Here is a 21,592-nt window from a genome sequence, read left to right as displayed (position 1 = left end):
TTAAATTGCCAGTAGGCAACATGCAGTCATTTTATAGCTTCTAAACTCTGTGTTCAACTATTATCTACATTCTGTTTGCATCAATTAGATAATTTTCAGTTAATAAGGAGGTGTTTTGTTTGTTTGTTTGTTTGTTTGTTTTACCCAGATGGCCTATGGGATTACTGATTAGAAAACAAACGAACATAAGAACAATTCCTCTTCATGACAAAACTAGGTAAAGAAGGGTTAACTCTCTGCTGTCCAATAGGGTAGCCAGTGGCCACTTGTATCTGCTGAGCATTTGAAATGTAGGTAGTTTGAATTGATATGTGTGGTAAGTCTCACATACAAACATATTCTGAAAACTCAGGACATAAAAAAGTATGTAGGGGACCTGGGTGGCTTAGTCAGTTGAGGGTCCGATTTCCACTCAGGTCATGATCTCGTGGTTCACAAGTTTGAGCCCTGCATCTGATCTGGCTCTCTGCTGTTAGCACGGGGCCCGCTTCAGATCCTCTGTCTCCCTCTCTCTCTGCGCCTCTTCTGCTAATGCTATCAATGTCTCTCTCTCTCTCTCTCTCACAGAAATAAACATTTAAAAATGGCAAAAGGAAACATTTGCAACAGCAATAAAAATATAATTTAAAAAAAGGATGTAAAATATCTCATTAGCAACTCATATCAATTATATGTTGAAATGATAATATTTTGTATATAGTGGGCGAAATAAAATATATCATTAAAGTTAATTTCACTTGTTTCTTTTTCCTTTTATAACTGTGGCTATTAGGAAATCTCAAGTTCCACGTGTGCCTTCACATATTTCTATTAGACAGAGCTGGGCAGAGTGATTACTAGAGATAAAGGAAGGTATTAGTCCAAGTGGAATCAAGCCATTCATAACATATATGTTCATCACTGAAAAGCATTCTTTTTTCAGCGATAAGGTTAAATACCGATGTGATGACAATTCTACCATTTTCTCAAAGTTCTGCCCTGTTCCATTGCCATTGTATTCATATGAACCACAGGAAAAGGCATTTCCTCCTTAAGAGACATTCTCAGACTGGTTTTTCACTACTCAGAAATGTGGACCCAGGATGACATATCAAGAACAAAAAAAAGTACCAATATTTCTGAGCAGTGGTCACTGGCGCAGATTGCCTGTCTCTACCATAGGGGTGATGGTTTACAGTGCAGCAGTGAAAGCCAAAGTGCACCCATGAGTTCATTACATAATTCTTGGTAGCGTCAGGCCAAGCGTGTATCTGCTCTGGGGAACGGAGGGCAGGCTCCGACAGGCCGACCGAGGTGGTCATGATGATGTTTGGACAGAGTGTGTGCTAGAAGTTGTTTGTTTGGAAAAAGATTGACCAGCTTCCCCCCGCCCCACCCCCACCCCCCTCCTCTCTCTCTCGCTCCGATCTCGCTCTCGCTCTCGCTCTCTTTCCCTTTTAAACACTCTGGCATAATACTGAATGACTTTGTTTTTAAGCTGCCTTAGCCTTGCTTTGTGAAGAAAAAGCCTGAGTACTCTTTCCCTGTAGGACACAAGTGTTATTTTTGGAGCAGAGATTCTTAGCCTGATCTCTGTCTAAACCAATTTCTGTTCTTTGTGAGGTCGTGGTCTGGGGCGGCTCTGAGCGATCTCCGTGGAGGGAAGCTTCCTGGCTTCGTGAGGGAGTATTGGCAAAGATGTCGAGGGGCCACGCCTGAAACTGCGCTGCTCTGGGTCTCAACACAGAAGAGACTCGTTCACATTCAGATTCCACTCATTAGATTGTGCCCTTGGAACAGTTGCAACCACATGTGGTGAAGTGGTGTTCTTTTTCTGCTTATGTCACTTCATGGGATGTTTTGGGCCAAGATGACCCCCCCCCCCTTTTTTTTTTAACTCAGTACTTTAAGTCTCAGACTCCTGGGAACTAGGAAAGCCATAACTGGATGATCTCTGCGGACTGTTCGGGGTGCAACTGACTGTGGGAAAGCCACGGTCCACTCTGAGGGCCGCAACATGAGTCCCCGAGGGCCTCTGGGAACATGTCTCAGGACTCAAAGTTCAGAGCATCCCCTTCTGTAACCTGCTCTGTGTTGGGCTGCTAGACACGGAAGAAAACTTCCCCTACCCCTCACAGTTCCTCTACCTGACTGACCTGACATTTCCTGGGAGTTTACCTAGCTTGAGCCTGGAAGGAAATGTGTAAAATTAGAAGGAGTTTAATAAAACAATGCTGTCAGCAACAAATAGTATACCACCTTGTAATGACTCCTTTCCTTTGGAAAGTGGTAACTGTGTATTCAGGGAGCGGGTATGTATGGAAAATGTCCCCACGATGAATAAGTGGCCTTCACAGGTGTTTCTGGCTGCTTTCCTCTTGGTGGATGGGAGCATGACCTGTGATGTGCCCTTCTCTGACCAGCTATACATAGCCAGCAAAGCTTCTTACAAGAGAAACCTCTTTCTGTACCCTCCGCCAGGGCTACCCGTGGACTAGAGACTCCCTGTAAATCCTCTGGAAGCTACTGAACCTTGCAAGGGAAACCATCCAGCTGGCCCCCAGACGTACTGAGTCCCCACCGCAGCCGTCCATCCTTGCTTTTCTTTTCCTGGGAGCACACCTTGTGCTCAGCCATGGTCGACATGGGGGGCCTGGACAACCTGATTGCCAACACAGCCTACCTGCAGGCCCGGAAGACCTTGGATGGAGACAGCAAGGAGCTGCAGAGGCGACGCCGGAGTCTGGTGCTGCCCGGGCCACAGTCCTGCACCCAGCTCCGCCAGTCCCTGCCCCAGGATTTCAGCAACCTGTGCGAGCAGCAGCCTATTGGCCGCCGCCTCTTCCGGGACTTCCTTGCCACAGTGCCCCCATACCAAGAGGCCGTGGCCTTCCTTGAGGAGGTGCAGAGTTGGGAGCTGGCTGAGGAGGGTCCTGTCAAGGGCAGCATGCTGCAGGGGCTAGTGGCCACTTGTGTGGCTGCTTCTGCTCCAGGGCACCCACATCCCTTCCTCAGCCCAGCTCTGGCCACCAAGTGCCAAGCAGCCACCACCGAGGAAGATCAGATAGCCCTGGTGGCACAGGCCAAGGCTGAGGTCATGGCCTTCTTGCAGGACCAGCCCTTCCGGGATTTCCTGGCCAGCCCCTTCTATGACAAGTTTCTGCAGTGGAAGGTCTTTGAGATGCAACCGGTGTCGGACAAGTACTTCGATGAGTTCCGAGTTCTGGGGAAAGGTGGTTTTGGGGAGGTAAGTGTCTCAGAATGGCTGGGCTGGAAGGTGAAGTACACAGCATAAAAGGATTTGGTTTTGCGTTAACAACAACAACAAAAAAACCTCAAGAGGACCTACTTAGAACTGATTTCAGTGCCGCCTGTGGAGAATTCCTAGCTGGCTCCCACATCTTTTTTTCTGGCCACCATAAAATGAAAAAAAATGAGAGTGGGTTGGGAAAGACACAAAATGTGGAGTTGGCCAAGAATCTTTATGATAGGGTCTACGCCAGGAGCACACTGAAGTGCCCCCCAGACACGAGAATGATAGCAGCACACGACCACGGGAGCTCTCCGTTTCCCTTAATTGTGGTAATGGACTTGATTTGAGAAAACTTCAGGTATCTGAGAAAACATTCATCTCGAAGTAAAGTTGAGAATCAATTTTATACCACTGCCATGATCAGCTCTTTGTCTTTTTAACTAGAAAAACGTTTTTTGAGGTAAAATTCACGTAACATAAAATTAACCAGTAGCCATTTCAGTGGCATTGAATACATGCATCATAGTGTTGTGTAACCATCACCTCTGTGTAGTTCCAAGACATTTTCATCACCCTTGTACCCATTAACAGTTACTCCCCAGTCCCCTCCCCACAGTCCCTAGCGATCACTGGTCTGCTCTCTGTCTCCATGGATTTGCCTACCCTGATGTTTCATCTAAATGGAATCACACAACATGTGACCTTTAGAATCTGGCTTCTTTCACCGAGTATAGTGTTTTGGAAGTTCACTAATGTTGCAGATATATTAGTACTTTCTTCCTTCTTACGGGTGAATATTCTATTGTGTGGGTAGACTACATGTCACTTACCCATTCATCTGTTATTGGGCACTTGGGTTTTTATGCCTTCTGGCTACTGTGAACAGTGCTGCTGTGAACGTTCACGTACATGTATTTTAATACCTTTAATATGGACATGTTTTCATTTCTCTTGTGTATATGCTCAGGAGTGGAATGGCTGGGTCATGTGGCAATTCTATGTTTAACTTTTTGGGGAACCACCAAAATCTTCCACGTTTTATGTTCCCACCAGCAATGCATAAAGGTTCCAGTTTTTCCACATCCTTGCTAACACTTGCTATTTTCCCTTTCTTTTTCATTATGCCCCCCCTAATGGGTGGAGGGTGCAGAGTACCTCATTGTGGTCCTAGCTCTTTCTTGAAGAACCCCTATTGCTTTTGGCTTCTCTTTTCTCAGAAGCCTGCCATCTTTTCACCTCACCCAATTTCTGCCCTTTCACCCCCTGTATCAACCTTGCTGTCTTCTCCCACTAGTGCTTCTTACTTCTACCTCATCCTCTCCCTTTCTTTCTCTCTCTAAGGTATGTGCTGTCCAGGTGAAAAACACTGGTAAGATGTATGCCTGTAAGAAACTGGACAAGAAGCGGCTGAAGAAGAAAAATGGTGAGAAAATGGCTCTTTCAGAAAAGGAAATCTTGGAAAAGGTCAGCAGTCCTTTCATCGTCTCTCTGGCCTATGCCTTTGAAACCAAGTCCCATCTCTGCCTGGTCATGAGCCTGATGAATGGGGGAGACCTCAAGTTCCACATCTACAGTGTGGGTACACGGGGCCTGGACATGAGCAGGGTGGTCTTCTACTCGGCCCAGATGACCTGTGGAGTGCTTCACCTCCACTCACTCGGTATTGTCTACCGGGACATGAAGCCGGAGAATGTGCTTCTGGATGACCTCGGCAACTGCAGGCTGTCTGACCTAGGGCTGGCCGTGCAGATCCAGGATGACAAGCCTGTCACACAGAGGGTGAGTGGCTCTCCCTTGGTCCCAAGGGTGGGGTACAGAGTCGGAGAGAAGAGGAGAGGGCTGATCTATTCCCAGGGCAAACAGAGTGTTGGACATAATTCTTCTAATTTCCTTCTCCCTAAAGCCCTTATGTTGTCGTCTTGCCTTAAGTGCAGTGATGTAAGAGGATTAGCTTAACTGGTTATTTGGGGGTTACTTTGCTCTCCTTTCCTGGCAGGCACAGGGAGCTTTCTTTGTGAGTTGGAAATGGTCTGTGTTTTCATGGTGAGATGGAAAGAGCTGAATGCATAGTCGGCATGTAGTATGTTCCACCAATAACCACCTCCCTGGTGCTACATTCCTGAGTCCATAAAGCTTCGGTTTCCTCCTCTGGAAAATTTTAGGGGCTGGGTCCTAAAATTCCAGGAACCTAGGAGGTAAATTTTAATAGGATAAGAAAAAAGAAGAAACCCTTAACACTTAGCACATTAAAGTAAATATCTCCTTTCCCGTTGAGTGTGGATGGGGGAATGTTTTACTTTGGATACAGATGAAATTCTGAATGAAAATTTGTAGCAGAGAACAAAGGCAACTAGTTTATTTTGATCAGTTTGTTTCAAAGTGGCCTGCAGAGAATTCTTTGATTAAAAGGGTATTAATTCTTTGATTAATTAAGCAATTATGTTAAGTAAACAATACAAAATCTCTGGGATTCTGACAGGTCTTTACCTTTGAGTTTCTGTGCACAAAGGTGGGAGACAAGGGCCCAAGTCAGATTCTTAAACATTCACTTGAAACTTTGTTTTTGTACAGTTTCCAGCTTACAAGGCAGCGAGGACAATCAGCCAAGGAAGTGAGAAAAATCATGGCAAGTTTGGGAAAGTGCAGGTGATTTTATGTGGCTGTAACATAAGGGATTTTGACAAGATGTGTAGGGCTCAGATCATGCAAAGTCATTGGAATACTTTCTCATGGGGGTTGAGGAGCCCTTGAAGGGTTTTAACAAGGGGAATGACGTGAGTAGATTCACATTTTTAGAAGACTAACTTGGATTATAGATGGGAGGCAGAGGACCTAGTTCAGAGGGATTGAAGACAGTAGGATTGAAGAAGTGGGAATAGATTGGCACCATTGGAAAGAGACCTGCTGGGACATTAGGACCAGCTGGGTATGAAGGCAAAGAAGAGGGAGGGTCTCTAGCTCCAATGACTGCTTAGAAGAGTAAAACTGTTGGAAAGCTGGCAAGTTCAGCGGTGATTGTGTTGTATATGTGACAGGCAGGTCCAGATGTTCCCTGGGCATTTAGACCTATAGGTCTGGTACTGTGGAGAAAGGTCTGGGCTAGATATTGGGATTTGGAGTCATCGTGACTTGGGCAGCATCCAAGAGGAGAGGAGCAAGGATAGAAGCTGAGGAACATGAACATGTAGGGGATGTGGAAGAGGAGCCTTGAAGAGGTTAAATAAGTAGGTTGAGGGGTAGGAGTGGCATAGTCATGGGAGCTGTATCAGTTAAGGGTTGATCTCGGCAGCATATCATAGAAAACCCAAATAGCAGTGAATTAAACAAGACAGGGCTTTATTTTCCTTATGTAACAAGTAGTGTGGAGATTAGTGGTGCTGGCATTAATTCCACAGCTGCAGGATGATGAGATCGACATCTCTGAGATTTTGGTCCTTTCCATGCTCCATAACCGTCTGAATTTGGAAGAGAATCCTGAGCACCAGATAAGAAGACAGTCTAGCAGACATCTTGACTTTGGTCTTGTAAGATCATAATCAAAGAACCTTGCCATGCTGTGCCCAGACTTCTGACTTGAACTATGAACTAATAAAGGAAGGTAACTGGGGGAAAGATTTTTGTATGATAGCATCAAAATGAATAAAGAATATTAGCAAGGTGCTGGACATTGTTAGGAGGACAATGTTGTCCTTTCTAATAGGGCTCAGAATGTGTACCATCTATCATAATAGAACGTGAGGCTGTAACAGAATTTGAAACTCTGGACTTGATTCTTCCAAGTGGGTAACTCTTCCCTAGGTAGGAGCTAGGCATCCTCAGAAGGGCGCAGTCCCTTTAAGGCTATTGGGGGACACTAGGTAAAGCACTTTGGACATTGCTGTATAGGCAATAGGGAGCCATTGAAGGTTTTCCAACAAGAAAGTGGCATGACCAGAGTGACCCTTTAGGAAGATGCTTTGGACACTATGTAAGATGAATTAAAGGAAAAAGAGACTGGGTTTGGGTCCCCACAAGCAGCAGCTAGAAGGATCTACACAGGAGGTAATAAAGGTTGAGGAAAGGCTTTGGGCTCTGAGTAGTCATATGCCCAGAGTTCAGCAACCCCTGGCCTCTCACCTAGGCTCCATCAAGACCCATATCTGGACTGACTTCTCTTAAAATGTGGTTGTCATCAGTGGACGGGATGAGGTGAGCACAGAACCACTCCTAAAATGTGGTGACAGAGGGAGACACCCCAGGGAAGAAAGACACAGGTGTCTCCGCTCAGGTGTGAGAAAGGCCAAGGCAGACACACCGGGAGAGGCAGGGATGTTTAAGAGTGCTGGCTTGGGAGGCATAAAACCTGGATCCCTGTCCCAGCTGTGTCACTGAGTTACTGTCTGCCATTTTAGGCAGGCCTAAGGGCCTCCTTCGTCTCCCAAGTTTTATGAGTCTGTGAGATAAGTCTTTGAATTATTTGGAGGAAAAGACTTGTAAATTCAAAAGATTAACGTATGGAATAGTTACTATGATTTATGGGACTATCAGTCAGGGTTCTTATGGAACAAAGTGAAGTTACTTAAGAAGTGAAATTAATAGTTTTCATAACTAAGAAGCTCAGAAGACTGGCCTGATACAGGTGCCTGAGCAGTGTCCCTGGGGATCTCTCCCTCTGTTTCCCCACACTGCTGTCCTTCACGTTAGCCTCACTCTCACTCGGGTGATCCCCACATAGAGGCCATCTTCATACATACCCTACCAACTGAGCAACCCCATGGACAGAAAACACTTCTTTAAGAAAAATTCCTTCACATTTCCCAGTGAAGACTCTCAGTGGACAACTTAGGTCACATGTCCAAGCACAACCAATTCTACTGGCCAGGATGCAATCACTGCTATTCCCAGGAGCCGGGGAGAAGGTCTGTCCTATCTAAACATGAGAATGTGTTCTCCAAAGGAAAATCAGGATGGAAAAGAATGAGAAATGGATGTCAGCTAGGCAAAAAGCAGTAGATGCCCCTAATAACTGCTGTTACCGCCGTGGTTTGAAAAGTTTGAAAGACTTCCGACCCCTTAATCAAGGGATGATGGGACCCTCATAGAAGATTCTATGAGGTAGCAATATTAATAGCTCCATTTTACAGATGGAGAAATTGAGATTCAGAGAGGTTAAGTTACCCACTCAAAGTCACATTGCTGACATGTGACATGAATCTGGGTACATCAGATTCGAGGACACTTACAGATTTTGGTTTTGGTTTTGGTTTTGATTTTGAGACAGAGAGAGACAGCATGCACATGCATGTTGTGTACACACGTGAGTTGGGGAGAGGGGCCGAGGAAGAGGGAGAGAGAAAATCTTAAGCAGGCTCCACTCTCAGCACAGAACCTGACTCAGGCTCGGTTTCACAACAGTGAGATCAAAATCTGAGCCAAAATCAAGAATTGAATGCTTAACCGACTGAGCCACTCAGGCGCCCACCAGGGCACTTACAGTTTCGTTTCTACTCTGTTAAATTCACACAGAGGGCAGGACATAGAGCCTATGGTTTTTAATACTATGAAAGGCTTTCTCTCAGTAAACCTCAGAATAAGTACATGTGATGACATTAGCATATCTTCCTCAGCCTGGTCTGATGTGGATACCAACCACAAATCTACTTGAACTCCCAGAGTGAAGACTTCAAAAAGGAGCACCCCCACCTACACAGGGAATGATGTGACTAATGTCTCAGAGCCAGCCTCCCACACATAGGCACAATATAACTAAACATGGTCCCAGCCACTGTCTGTGTGCATTTTTAATAAATGTGATAAGCACTCCTGCCTGTTCTCAGCTGACATCTACATGCATACAATAAAACTAACTCATATCACTTTTTTAGGGACTTCAGGAAAATATAATAGGAAAATTGGGCAGTGGAACTCATGCAGAGAGACTTTCAGTTTCTGAATTCTATGTGGAGAACAGCGGCCTTCATATTTTATGGAACATGAGTCTTTAAGACTTGCTCTTTTGTCAGGAGTAGGAATGAAATTAGAACAGTGACCAAAAACCTTTTGACACATTTGGTTACCTTGTCCTGCTCTGACATTTCTGACCAAATCCTCATATTCAGGGGGATCATGTGTGACAGAGGTTGGGCATTATATTTATTTTGAAGTCTCTTTTGTCCCAAATACAATGCTAGAGACACACTGAATAAGTGATTAAAAAAAAAAAAATTTATGCTTATTTACTTTTGAGAGAGAGAAAGAGAGAGAGAGAGCACGAGCAGGGGAGGAACAGAAACACAGAATCCAAAGCAGGCTTCAGGCTCTGAGCTGTCAGCTCAGAGCCCGACGCAGGGCTCAAACCCATGAGCTGCGAGATCATGGCCTGAGCCAAAGTCAAATGCTTAACTGACTGAGCCACCCAGGTGCCCCTGAATAAGGGAGTTTTAAAAGATCTCAGAATGTGTTTCATCAAAATTAACACCCACAGGGGTGCCTGGGTGGCTCAGTCGGTGGAGCGTCTGACTTCAGCTCAGGTCATGATCTCACGGTTTGAGAGTTCGAAGCCCACATCCAGCTCACTGCTGTCAGCACAGAGCCCGCTTTGGATCCTCTGTTCCCCTCTCTCTGCCCCTCACCTGCTTGTGCTCTCTCACAAATAAATAAACATTAAAAAAAATTAACACCTACATACCTCACAATCATTATGACCCTGCTCCAAAATTTTTTCTCTTTGAGAATTTACTTCTGAGAAACAGTGTAAGAGCCTTACAGGAGAGGAATTCTGGTGATTTCTTGGTCACACATTGGTCTCCACCAAAATTACAACCACTATCATTAACTAAATTAATTCCTAGTAATTTTTGATCACTACCAGAACTTCAAATCCATTTTCAAAGTATTCACCATTGTTGAAAGGCATTCAGAAATATTTGTTATAGTCTTAGAATTATTTTTAACATCCCTTCATTCAAAAGGCAGTCATTCATTCACTCACTCTTTCATTCAACATATATGTACCAGCATTTCCCACACACCAGGACTGTGCTAACCCTAAGAGATAGAATGATGAGCAAAAAATGGACATGATTTCCTGCCCTCATGGAACTTAGTCTAGTGGGGAAGTTAGAACTTAATAATTACTCACAGGAATGTAAAATTTCAATTATGACAAATGCTGTGAAGATGTGGTACATGGGGATCTCCAAGGAGGATTTGACTTAACACATGAGAGGCAGAGAGTTAACCATAAGGGAAATACAATGTAACCTGATATCAGAGGGACAGATAGCTATTCACATAGCAAAGTCCTAGGAGAGTGTCTTGGGCTGGGTTTCCTGGAAACAGACTCAGACCCATTTCCATGTGGAAGACTTATTAAGGTGCATTCTCAGGAGATGTATGCATGAAGAAGGCAGGACTTGGCAGAGGGAGAAGCTGACCCACAATGAAGTGGAAGGAACTAAGACCTCAGTCAATCCTTCAACAAGCTCTTGAGTTGGGATGGCCCTTCAGAGGCCGTACCTTTTAGGGATCCCTTAAAGGGCCAGTCAGTGACCTTGGCCTGCTGCTACAGGGGGCAGCTTGGGGCTAGGCAGTTGCCTGGGGTGGAGGGCAGTTCCCAGGGTGAGGTGCAGCTGTGAGCCATCAGCAGTCAATGCTCCCAGCCAGGGCTGGCCATGTAAGTTCCAAGCTTCTTGCAAATTGCTAATGGAGGACCCTCGTTCAAATATCAGCAAAAAGCTTTCTCCAGTCTTCCATGATCAATCTTTCAACAAGTCATGGTGGTTTTTTATTTGCTATTCAGTGTCACATTCCCTCAGGCTTGGAGAGATAGGAGTGAGGGAAGACCCTCCTAGGCCTCAGGGCCCCACCCACTAGCTGGGCCTGAGGAAGCATGTGCCTGACCCCAACCCTGAACCCAATGCTGCACCTGAGTCCAGGCCTCCACAGGGGCAGGGACTCACAACAGTTGCTGAGCAGAGACAGTGGAGGAGACAACCAGGAGCCCACGACTGGGAGGCAGAAATGTGGCAGGAGACAGGACTGTGTGTGAGGCAGGCTGCACACCGCAGGCACATGCTTCATTGTCTCATTGGACTTAATTTACAAGATAAAGATTCAATAATGGGTCAAGACAGTCTCTGTACAACTTTTAACCCTAGCACTGGGCTGCTGCTGGGCACAGGACAGCATTGGAGGCTGGCCTTGATCCCAGGAGGAGTGGAGGCCACACCTGAAGAGGGGATCTGGCCAAAGTACCATGGTCTCCACTCCAGGTCAGATCGCCAGTGCAAGGGACCTGTTGCTTTTTGGGAAATAAAAGGAAGCCAAGAAAGGAAAAGGACAAAGCAAGAGGAAATGTGGTTCAAATGAAGCCGGAGAGGTGTCAAGGGCCACACCAAACCTGGCATGACAGGCCATGTTAAGGACTCCAGTTTTTTGCTTAAGAGTATCAGAAAGGAGGTACCTGGGTGGTTCGGTCAGTTGACTGGTTGTGTATCTCTTGATCTCAGCTCAGGGCTTGATCTCAGAGTCCTGGGTTCAAGCCCCACGTTGGGCTCCATGCTGAGTGTGAAGCCTACTTAAAAAAAAAAAGTATCAGTAAGTCTATGAAAGGATTTAATCAAGGGAACAAAATACTTAGATTTCTGTTTTGAAAAAAATTAGTCTGGGGGCACCTGGGTGGTAAGCGTCTGACTTTGGCTCAGGTCATGATCTCATAGTTTGTGAGTTCGAGCCCCAGGTGGGGTTCTGTGCTGACAGCGTGCAGCCTACTTTGGATTCTCGCTCTCTCCGTCTATGTGCCCCTCCCCCACTCAACTCTCTTTCTCAAAAGTAAACATTTAAGAAAGAAAGAAAGGGGAAGGGGAAGGGGGAAGGGAAGGGAAGGGGAAGGGAAAGGGAAAGAGAAGAGAAGAGAAGAGAAGAGAAGAGAAGAGAAGAGAAGAGAAAAGAAAAGAAAAGAAAAGAAAAGAAAAGAAAAGAAAAGAAAAGAAAAGAAAAGAAAAGAAAAGAAAAGAAAATTAGTCTGAAGTAAGAACCGACCAGAGGGGATTCAGGTGGATTATGGTCATTTGTAATCCAGGTGAGAGAAGGTAGCAGCTCAGATCACAGAGCAGCTCTGGTGGAGCCAGAGCACAATGGATGAATTGGGAAGAGATTTCAGAATGAATAGGCCTCAGTGATTTGGAAAAGGCGTAAGGGAAAGAGGGGTGTCAGGGGTGATTTATAAGTAAGGTTGTATCACAGGTACAGACTTGGACCCTGAGTAAAGGGAACCAGGCACACAAATGCTTGCCTTCCTAAAGCCCCAGGACAGGGAGGAGACTGACAAGTAAAAGGGCAGTGAGAATACATGTGAACAAAGTTGTCCAAGTCGGGTGCCTGACATTGGATTGTGGTGTCGGGAAGGGCTTCCGGGAGGTGATGACAACTGAGTTGAGACTTAAAGGCAAGCAAGCTAGGCAGGTGAGGAGGAAGGGTAAAGGCTGGGCAAAGGAGTCCTCAACTGAGGGCAATTCTGGCCCCCAGGAGACTTTTGGCAATCCTTACAGGCATTTTGGTTGTCGTGATGGGGGAAGTGCTACTGGCATCTGGTGGGTAGAGGCCAAGGATGCTGCTAAACATCCTTTAGTGCACAGCGCAGCCCTCACCACAAAGAATGATCTGGCCCACAATGTCTGTGCTGTCACAGTTGAAAAATCCTGCCGAGCTAAAGGCCTGAACAAGAGGTCCCGGGGCTCAGGCACAGAACGACTCTGCAGCTGCCCAGAGTGTGGAGTCACTGGGTGGGAAGGGTGCAGAGAGTACAACTGGAGAGTATAGCAGATGTCAGGCCCTCGGGGGCTGGAGGAGTCAGGCAAGGGCATTTGAACTCAGGGCCTAGGGTGCTTTCAGGCAGGAAAATGACAAAGCAGGCTTGGAAGGACACTCAGGAAGAGAGAGTTGGGATGGCAGTAAATAGGAGGACCTGGGAACTGGAGGACGCTGGAGACACATTGTCCAGTGAGTTGTGGAAGTGAGGAAAGAGAGCCAGGAGGTCTGCAGGGGTGGCAGGAGGGGACTGTCATGCGGGGAACCAAAAAGTTGCATCATGGAAGTTGATGTGGACATGTGTTGGCAGCCCAGAGGATCCATTCAGATCAGGTGCAGCTGATGAAATATGATCCTCAGCGTCAACCAGATGGAAGGGGTATGTGTGTCAGTCCTGGTTCTGACACTTACCGTGGCTGCGGTGCACAGACTGACCCCTCACATGGGGCACTCGGCCATAAGGATGCTGAGGACTGAGGGCCAACCCAAGCTGTGCAGGGTGCCTTCTTGTAATTGGCACAGACATGCCACTTAGGCTGGCTTAGCCCTGCACTTGACCCCAGGCTGTCTGCCTCTTAAGCTTAATGATAAGATTAAGAAACAAGGTAGATAAAAGCCTAGCAAAGGGTAAACCTTTAGTAGGTACTCGAAATGATTGTTCTGATTATCCTACCAGAAGCCAAATACCAGACCCCTCAGTCACAATTCCTTCTGTTGCATTGTTTCTGCCTCACCTGTTGGCACTGGGCTTCTCAGGTGACCTCTGCGCCTGTGCTTTGTTCTCTGAGGGGCACAGGGAGCCAGCAGGACTATGGGGCCGCAGCAGGTGCAGTGGGGCGGGGCACGCAGCTCCCCTGTAGACTGAGCCCATCAGGCACGTAGTTGCCTTGCTTCCTCACAGTCACATGGTACTCACTTGTGGTTTCATTCTGAGCATCTTAGAGACACCATGGAAAATGGGCCTCAGCCCTCTGCCGGAGAGATCCACTAGGGGACGTGGAGCCACCGAAGAACACACTCCAGTGGAAGAATCGCGACTATCGATCTCTGCCCGTGTGCCAGGCCCTGAATTTCAATCTGATGTAGTCTCAGAGGTTTTGGAGTCTTTCTTCTTGGGTAGCTGTCCTGCCTGAGACAACCAGAACCCAGGCTTGGTGACCGTGGTCTCTAACACCTGTTAAGGCTCTGCTCTGTGCCAGGCTTTTGGGAGGTATTCAGTAGGTCTTAGCGCTTTAATCCTCATCACAATCCTATGAAGTAAGAGCTGTGAGGCAGGGGGTGACCAGTAAGTGAGAGAGCTGGAATCCGAACCACAGCAGAATGACACCAGGCTGTACAGCTGTGGAAGCAGAAATCTCTCTTTTGGATCCCCTGCAGGGGCTGTCTGAAATAGGTGTCCTCCCTCGGCTGTCACAAAAGGCAGGAAGCCACCTCTGGTGAGGCTCCTGCTGCCCACCTAGGAAGTGGCCAGCAGAAAGCAGACCAGGTGCATGGAGGCTGCAGCCTGGGGCTGAGCACGCAGGCGGAGCCTCGGAGCTGAATCCCCTGGGGTCTCAGGCCGCATTCCTCTGAGGTCTGCAAAGGCCACCGCTTAAAGGCGCAGAGGAGCAGCTGGGAACGAGAACAAAGCGGCCAGGCCCCCCTCGGAGGAAGGAAGGAGAGAGCCCCAGGAAACAGCTGATAGCGCTAAGCTCAGCTTGTTTTTTTCCTCTGCTCAACAGTTCTCCTGCCACGGCAAACAAAAGATGTACATTCTGATTCCCTCTTCTGTTTGGATTGTGCTGTCGAGTGGATCTGGTTTGTGATGAGCTGGGGTTGGGGGGGTTGGAAGAAGCATCCCGGGCAGTTTCTTTCTCTGCTGGTCAGTTTGCTGGGCCACCACCGGCAAACCCAGAGAGCTTCCTTTTCTGCATATTTCTCCCCACCCGGTCATCAACTCCAGTCTGGCCTGGTCGCACCAGGGGCACGACGCTGGCATTTCTTCTAAGGATGGAATTTAAGCTTGCCAACTTTTCAGATTCAGTGGGAGCTGGAGGTTTACTGGTGACTTTGACCTTGAAGGACCTGCACGTACACAGGCATACTTGCACACACACCCTTTTTTTATGGATACACAGAACTATTAAGTTGTGAACTGTGCCCTCTCAGTCCCATTGAAAGTCCCCTCCCTGTTCTCAGCTCTGCCGGGGTCACAGTCCACTGCTGTCCAGAGCCACATTGGGACTGCCCAGCCTGGCCCTGCCACTCAGCTCCCATGGGCCCAAGGGTAAGAGTGAGGACAGCTACAGGGCCAGTGGAAGCCAGCATCCAACAGCAAGAGCAATGTAAGGGGCATCTGCACAGGTCCTGACAGGCTGGCTCTGATCCTGATCTGAGACTAGCGTGTGCACCTCCCTCCAACTTTCAACACCTGTAGGTGTCAGGTGGTCCTGATGGGCCTAAGCAGTACACATGTGTTGACTGTAGTAGATGCACTTCTTGCTGCCCCCTGGGCGGGGTGGGGTGGAGTATAAAGGAGGCGTCATTACTGGCTTCCTAAACCCTATGCGGTGTGATGCTTGATGCCCTGCCATGCTGGGGATACTTTGTTTTGCCTGACCAGGTCTTGACTATGTAGGTCCATCAAAAGGCATTGTAAAACCAAAAGAAAAAAAAGGGGAGTGGGGGGAAGGAAGGAAACAAAACAAAAAACATACACAAAACCTCCACTAAGTGTTTTGTTGCTGCTGACACTTGGGTGATCCCTATAGCCCTGGCAATGGCAGTTCTGGTCACATGGACTGAAAGCGACTGTTTTGATGACACAGAGACTGATGTGCGGGGGCCCTTTGTAACTGCAGGAGTTAAACTAAGCTGTGAGAGGTCAGCATGGTTGGACCCTGCCCCATGCTGCTTGGCTAATTCTCTCCTCCCACCCCACTCTGAGGAGGCAGTTCACATGCAGAAGACAAATGGCATAAAGGGCAGGCAATTAATTTTTTCAGCTGGAGGCTGCGATGGAATTTGGGTGCTCAGAGTCTGGCGTGTGCCTCTAATTCCATTCTTCTCTGTGAAATACCTCCACTCCTCAAGGAGGTGGTGCCCTTCAAAATTCCATCACTGACATTTTCTGTCTTTAGGGCCAAGAGGTAAAGATAGTCCTGAAAACTATTTGGAATGCATCTCAAGCTGCCCTGCATGCTGTCCTGTGCTCCTTCCATTATACCAAGAGGCCGTAGTGCTGTGAGGATGGTGGGCCGACTCTTCACTTATTTCCCTGGGGAGGGAGCAAGATGGTCCTGGAGGACGGCTCAGGGTCTGGTCCCCACCTCCTAGCAGAGGTTGCTTGTGTGGAGCAGCCCAGCCAGCCTGATGAGCAGAGATACAGGCAAAGGATGAAGAGCTTGTTGGGTAAAGGGGAAGGGAAGCAGCTTAAGCAAGAATGGACCAAGATGAGGGCTTGGTCCTTGATAGATAGAGAGAGGGAACGAGAGGACTCTAAGGGGAGCAGAGAAATCTGAAGGGAACTTGGAAGAGTTTGAAACAGCCAGCTCACCTACTTCCATAGAGGCAGTGCAGTGTCGTGGTTCAGAGTGCAGACCTGTGTGTGAATCCTGGGTGGATGACCCCGGGTAAGATTTAAACCCTCTGTGGTTCTGTTTTCTAATCTGTAAAATGGGAGATAAAATAGTTTCTGTCTCATAGGTTTATCATAGAGATGAAACAAGAAATTCACGTAAAGCACTTGAGAAAATATTTAGCATGTAATAAGCACGTAGTAAGTATTGTACATTATTTCCAATTTTCTCCCCAGCCTGTGTCTTACATCCTTTGTTTTAGGACAAGGCATGTTCTCTCCTTTCACCCTATACCTTCTACTGAGCAACCGATGTTTATCTGGTGTCCTGATTAGCTATTTTAATCCTTACAGTCACTCACCTCTGAAATCTGCTAATTGGAAGGGGGCCACGCACAGAGCAAGCTCACAATCAGTATTGCTAAGTAGAATTTACCAATCACCACCATCTAAACTGCACTTGGATGTTGTTTGTAATCTTTCATCATGCCTCTCCAACCCCAGCAGAAGAGACTGAACCAGAGAGAAGCTGGACCCAGGAACATACAGCTCAGCTGAGAGTTGTAGAGAGTGAAATACTTTGTACGGGGAGACCCTCCATCCCCTCCACACCTTAGCTCCCAGAATGAGAGCAAGCAGGCTGACCCCTTTCAGGTGGGGTATTGGAGCATCTCTGTCTGGGGAAACTGAGCATGCTAACACAAAAGGTCTATGAATACTCACAGGTGGGTCCCCATTGAAATGGCTTGGCAGGATCACCCTATGGTGAAGCCCATCATTTGACAAGCTGCTTGTCAGCTTTAAACATGAATAGTCAAAGATCATTTATTATTTGAAAGAACCTTCCAAAATGAAGGACTATGCAAAAACCAACAGAAGAAAGAAGCTTATAGAGAGCAGAAACAATGCAATGAATAGAACATTTTTTTATTTATAATTAATATCATATGAGATTTAAGAGGAAATACTGCATCCATGAAACAAGAACAAATGCTAGAAAACAAGAAACATTCAGAGAAGAAAAGGACATTTGGAAATAAAAAAATCATGAATAAGTTTGCAGAACAACATGGATAAATCTGAAAACATTACGTCAAAAAAAAAAAAAAAGAAATCAGACATGAAAGAATACCTACCACACAATTCCATTTACATGAAATCCAAGAACAGACAAAACTAATCTATGGTGACAGAAATCAGAAGGTGGTTGCCTGCAAAGTAGGGAGGAGAATGGACTAGAAAGAGACACAAGAGAACTTTCTGGGTGGATAAAAGTATTCTATATCTTGCTTGGGTGGTGCTTATATGGGTATATTCAATTATCAAAATTTATTTAACTGAACATCTATCTTTGCACATTTTTCTATGTTAATTGTATGTTAATAAAAAACATTTGCAGAAATGAAATTTCAGTAGAAGGATTAAGCCTCTAGATCTAGCTATTAATTTATAGGAAACACTAAGGATAGAGGAACATGTTAAATGATACCACAGGGATGGTGTCAGCAAAATCTCACCTGGGATACTCTATAGTTTAGCCACTTTTTCCACCAAAAACTTTCAAAGGGCTGGGAGGCAGAGAGATGAGGTATTTATATATTCACAAAAATTTATGAGACATACCAAGAAATTACACTGTATTAACCTTATTTGTATAACAAACTATTTACAGGACAGGTTTACAGGACAAGTGGAGAAGTGTAAGCATGTCCAGATTTTGATAATGATAAAGAATTATTGCTATTTTTAAAATGAGATAATGGTATTGTAGTGCTTTGGCATTGTTTGTTTTTTTAAGTGGCCTTATCTTTTAGAGATTCATAGTGAAATGCAAGTGATATGATGTCGAGGATAGTCTGGGGCAGTAGGAGTGGGTCAGGGATAAGAGATGAAACAAGATTGACCATTTGTTGATAATTGTCAAAGCTGAGTGTAGCCTATACTGGATTTATTATTCTCATCTCTCTTTTGTGTATGCTTGAAATTTCCCATAATAAAATACTTTAAAAAAGAAGAAGAATTGGAGAAAAAATAGAGGGAATGTCCTGGAAAGAAAGAAGGAAAAGAAAAGAAAAGAAAAAAGAAAAGAAAAGAAAAGAAAAGAAAAGAAAAGAAAAAAGAAAGGAGGGAGGAAAAGAAGGAGGGAGGGAGAGAGAAAAAGAGAGAAAGAAAGAAAGAAAGAAAGAGAAAGAAAGGAAAGACAGATAGAAAATAAAAGCAAAAGATAAGAAACATAGGGGATTCATCGAGGATTTCCAAAAAGAACAAGAGAGGAAAGAAAATGGAAGGGAGAAAATGATCAAAGAAATAATATGAGAAAGTTTCCAGATTCTGACAGCCATTAGTTTCTGGATTAAGCAGCCAACCAGTAACCAGCATCACAGATGGAAAAAGCCCCACATCAAAGTACATCATTGAGAAATTTCATCAGGTTTGTATACTGGCCTACAAACCTCACACACCTTCTCACAGTCCCTCTCTGCCTCTTCTCTCTGTTTAGGACAGCACCCTCCTGGCTCCACTTGTAGGCCCACTTGCTCCTCTACTTTTAGAATTGGAGGAAATATCATGCTGTGCAACGTGAATCCTGGTTTCTAGGCAACTGCTAAAGGTCTGGATGACATATCTGGAAATACAGACCAGTTAGATTTTGGGTAATCCATGATTCGTGGAAGTAGGAGATGGGAGGGAGCTGGGCAGATGGATTCCCCCTCCTTCCCTCTCTCCTGCAGTTCCTCTTTATAACCCTTCCAGAAGATTCTCTTGTGCCTGGTGAACCGGCAGCCACCCAGTAATGCCTGGTATTGCATCCCCTTCCCTCACTCCTTTTTCCCCTCTATGTTCTTATTATAAAAACTTTCAAACATGTAGGAAAGAATTCCACATCAAGAACCTGTATACCCATTATCTAGCCTTTACTGTAGACATTTGGAACAGCTTTATTGAGATATAATTTAACTGCCATAAAACTGACCCATTTAAAGTACACACGTCAGTGGGTTTTAGTATATTCATAGAGCCATGCAAACATTATCACAGTTTTAGAAATTTTTCTTCACCCCAGAAAGAAATCCCCTACCCTTTAGCATCACTCCCACCGCCACCCCCACCCCCCCCCCAACTGTAATCAACCACTAATGCATTTCTTGGCTGCATGGAATTGCCTATTTTGGACATTATATACACATGGAGACATACAATATGTGGCCATTTGTGTTTGGCTTCTGTAACTTGGCGTAATGTCTTCATGATTCATCCATGTTTTAGCATATATCAGTACTTCATTCCTTTTAAGGCCAATGTTCCATTGTATGTCATCAATATTTTATTAGATTCACTTTGTCACATGTCTATCCATTTATCCATCCCTCTATTGATCTATTAATCTGTCTTATATCTTCTATATATTTTTTTAAATGTCTATGTGTTTATTTTGAGAGAGCGAGAGCGAGACAGAGCATATGAGCAGGGGAGGGGCAGCCAGAGAGGGAGAGAGAGAATGCCAAGCAGGCTCCATGCCCAGTATGGAGCCCAACCCTGAGATCTTGACCCGAGCCAAAATCAAGAGTTGGATTCTCAACTGACTGCGCCACCCAGGTGCCCCTCTTTTATGTATTTCTAAGTAAGCTCATTCCCCCTCTTCCCCAACCCTTAGCACCTTGACCTTGCACAAGGTCACCCTAGGTACAAAGGAAGCTGGGAGATGGAGTGCTTAGCCTTCTGGCCTCTCTAGTAGAGGGATAGAAGGGAAAAGGGAGACTGGGAATGAGTTTTTGCTATTTTGGCATACAGTGTTTCTCAATCTCATCCTCATCTCTCCCTCTGGTCTCCCCTCCCACCATTGCATCCCACAGATCTTGTATTCCAGAAATGTCAAATTCCTTAAAGCTCCCCACATTATTCCTGGCTTCATATCTCACATATGCTTATTAGCTAGCTAGCTTTCTGTGTGTGACAGATTCTTCCCTCATGGTTCAGCTCAGCTATCACCCTTCAGTGAAGTATCCCCAACACACACACACACACACACACACACACACACACACACACACACCTTCTGGCCTCTCTGTGCTTGTTTTATACTCCCATTATGGCATTTACCCTACTTTATTGAGTTGACCTTTTGACCTGTCTCCACCAGCCTGTAAATCCTGAAGGGCAAAGGCCGGGTATTATATGTGTTGGTATCTCTAGAACTCACTGGAGGGCATGACTCAATAAATATTGGTTGGATAGTGAATGGAAAACATCCAGTTACCATCGTTGCTATTGTTTACTTAACAAACATTTTGTTGGGCATGCACCAGATGAGGCCCTGCAGTAAGTACCTAGTTTGGATACAGAGATGAGTGAGACTATATCCTGGGCCTTAGAGGAGCCTACAGGACCTTTTGTCTGGACAAATGCAAAACTAGACAAGATGCCAGGGCAACAGATGTAAACTGGGACTGTACCGGGCAAACCGGAACATATGGTCACCCAAATTATATATCAGCTTCTATGAAAACAGCAGTGCCGCGCTGACTCATGCCCAGCCCGTCAGACCCCAGTCACTTCCAGAACCGGCCAATTACTTCTCATTAGTGCTTGGGTCATATATATTTTTCATTGTTGTTATCCACGTAGAAATTACCTGTGAAATTTAATATTCCTAATGCAATATATATACTGTGCATGTAAAAAACATATACTTAAGCAGTTAGAAAAAAAAAATCACCAAATAAACAACTAAAAACACGTTCTAACTTTTTTGGTGTACTGGAATGTATATTTGCAATTGGTGTGTGAAACCCAGTATATATTTAAACTTCTTGGTATTAACAGTAGACTTTAGTCTGTTGTCTTTATTGATGGGCATTTGGAAATTTCCAGCTTGTGACCATTATGAATAATGGAGCTGTGAACATCTCAGCATAGATTTCTTTTTCCTTCTGAGTCATTTCTTTGAGATACATACTCCAAAGGTAAGTAAACTGGTTGAAGAAAAGGAACAGTTGGTACATATTATTGTCTAT

General features: G+C 45.5%; 1 protein-coding gene across 2 annotated transcripts in view; it reads left to right on the top strand.

Moving 5' to 3' along the window:
- The first annotated feature begins 1,581 nt into the window (after nucleotides 1-1,581).
- Nucleotides 1,582-21,592, top strand: part of GRK7 (G protein-coupled receptor kinase 7) — a 29,618-nt gene continuing 9,607 nt past the window's right edge. The window contains exons 1-2 of one of the 2 annotated variants that reach the window (XM_045503442.1): nucleotides 1,582-3,226; nucleotides 4,574-5,011. In XM_045503442.1, coding sequence (XP_045359398.1) covers nucleotides 2,615-3,226; nucleotides 4,574-5,011 — 1,050 coding nt within the window. In that variant the 5' untranslated portion in view covers nucleotides 1,582-2,614. The remainder of the gene's footprint in view (nucleotides 3,227-4,573; nucleotides 5,012-21,592) is intronic. The other variant, XM_045503441.1, reaches the window with a different exon arrangement.

Source organism: Leopardus geoffroyi, chromosome C2 (genome assembly GCF_018350155.1).
Source record: "Leopardus geoffroyi isolate Oge1 chromosome C2, O.geoffroyi_Oge1_pat1.0, whole genome shotgun sequence".
Classification (NCBI taxonomy): domain Eukaryota; kingdom Metazoa; phylum Chordata; class Mammalia; order Carnivora; family Felidae; genus Leopardus; species Leopardus geoffroyi.
Note: the sequence above shows the minus strand (reverse complement) of the source record. Positions and strands in the feature narration are given on the sequence as shown.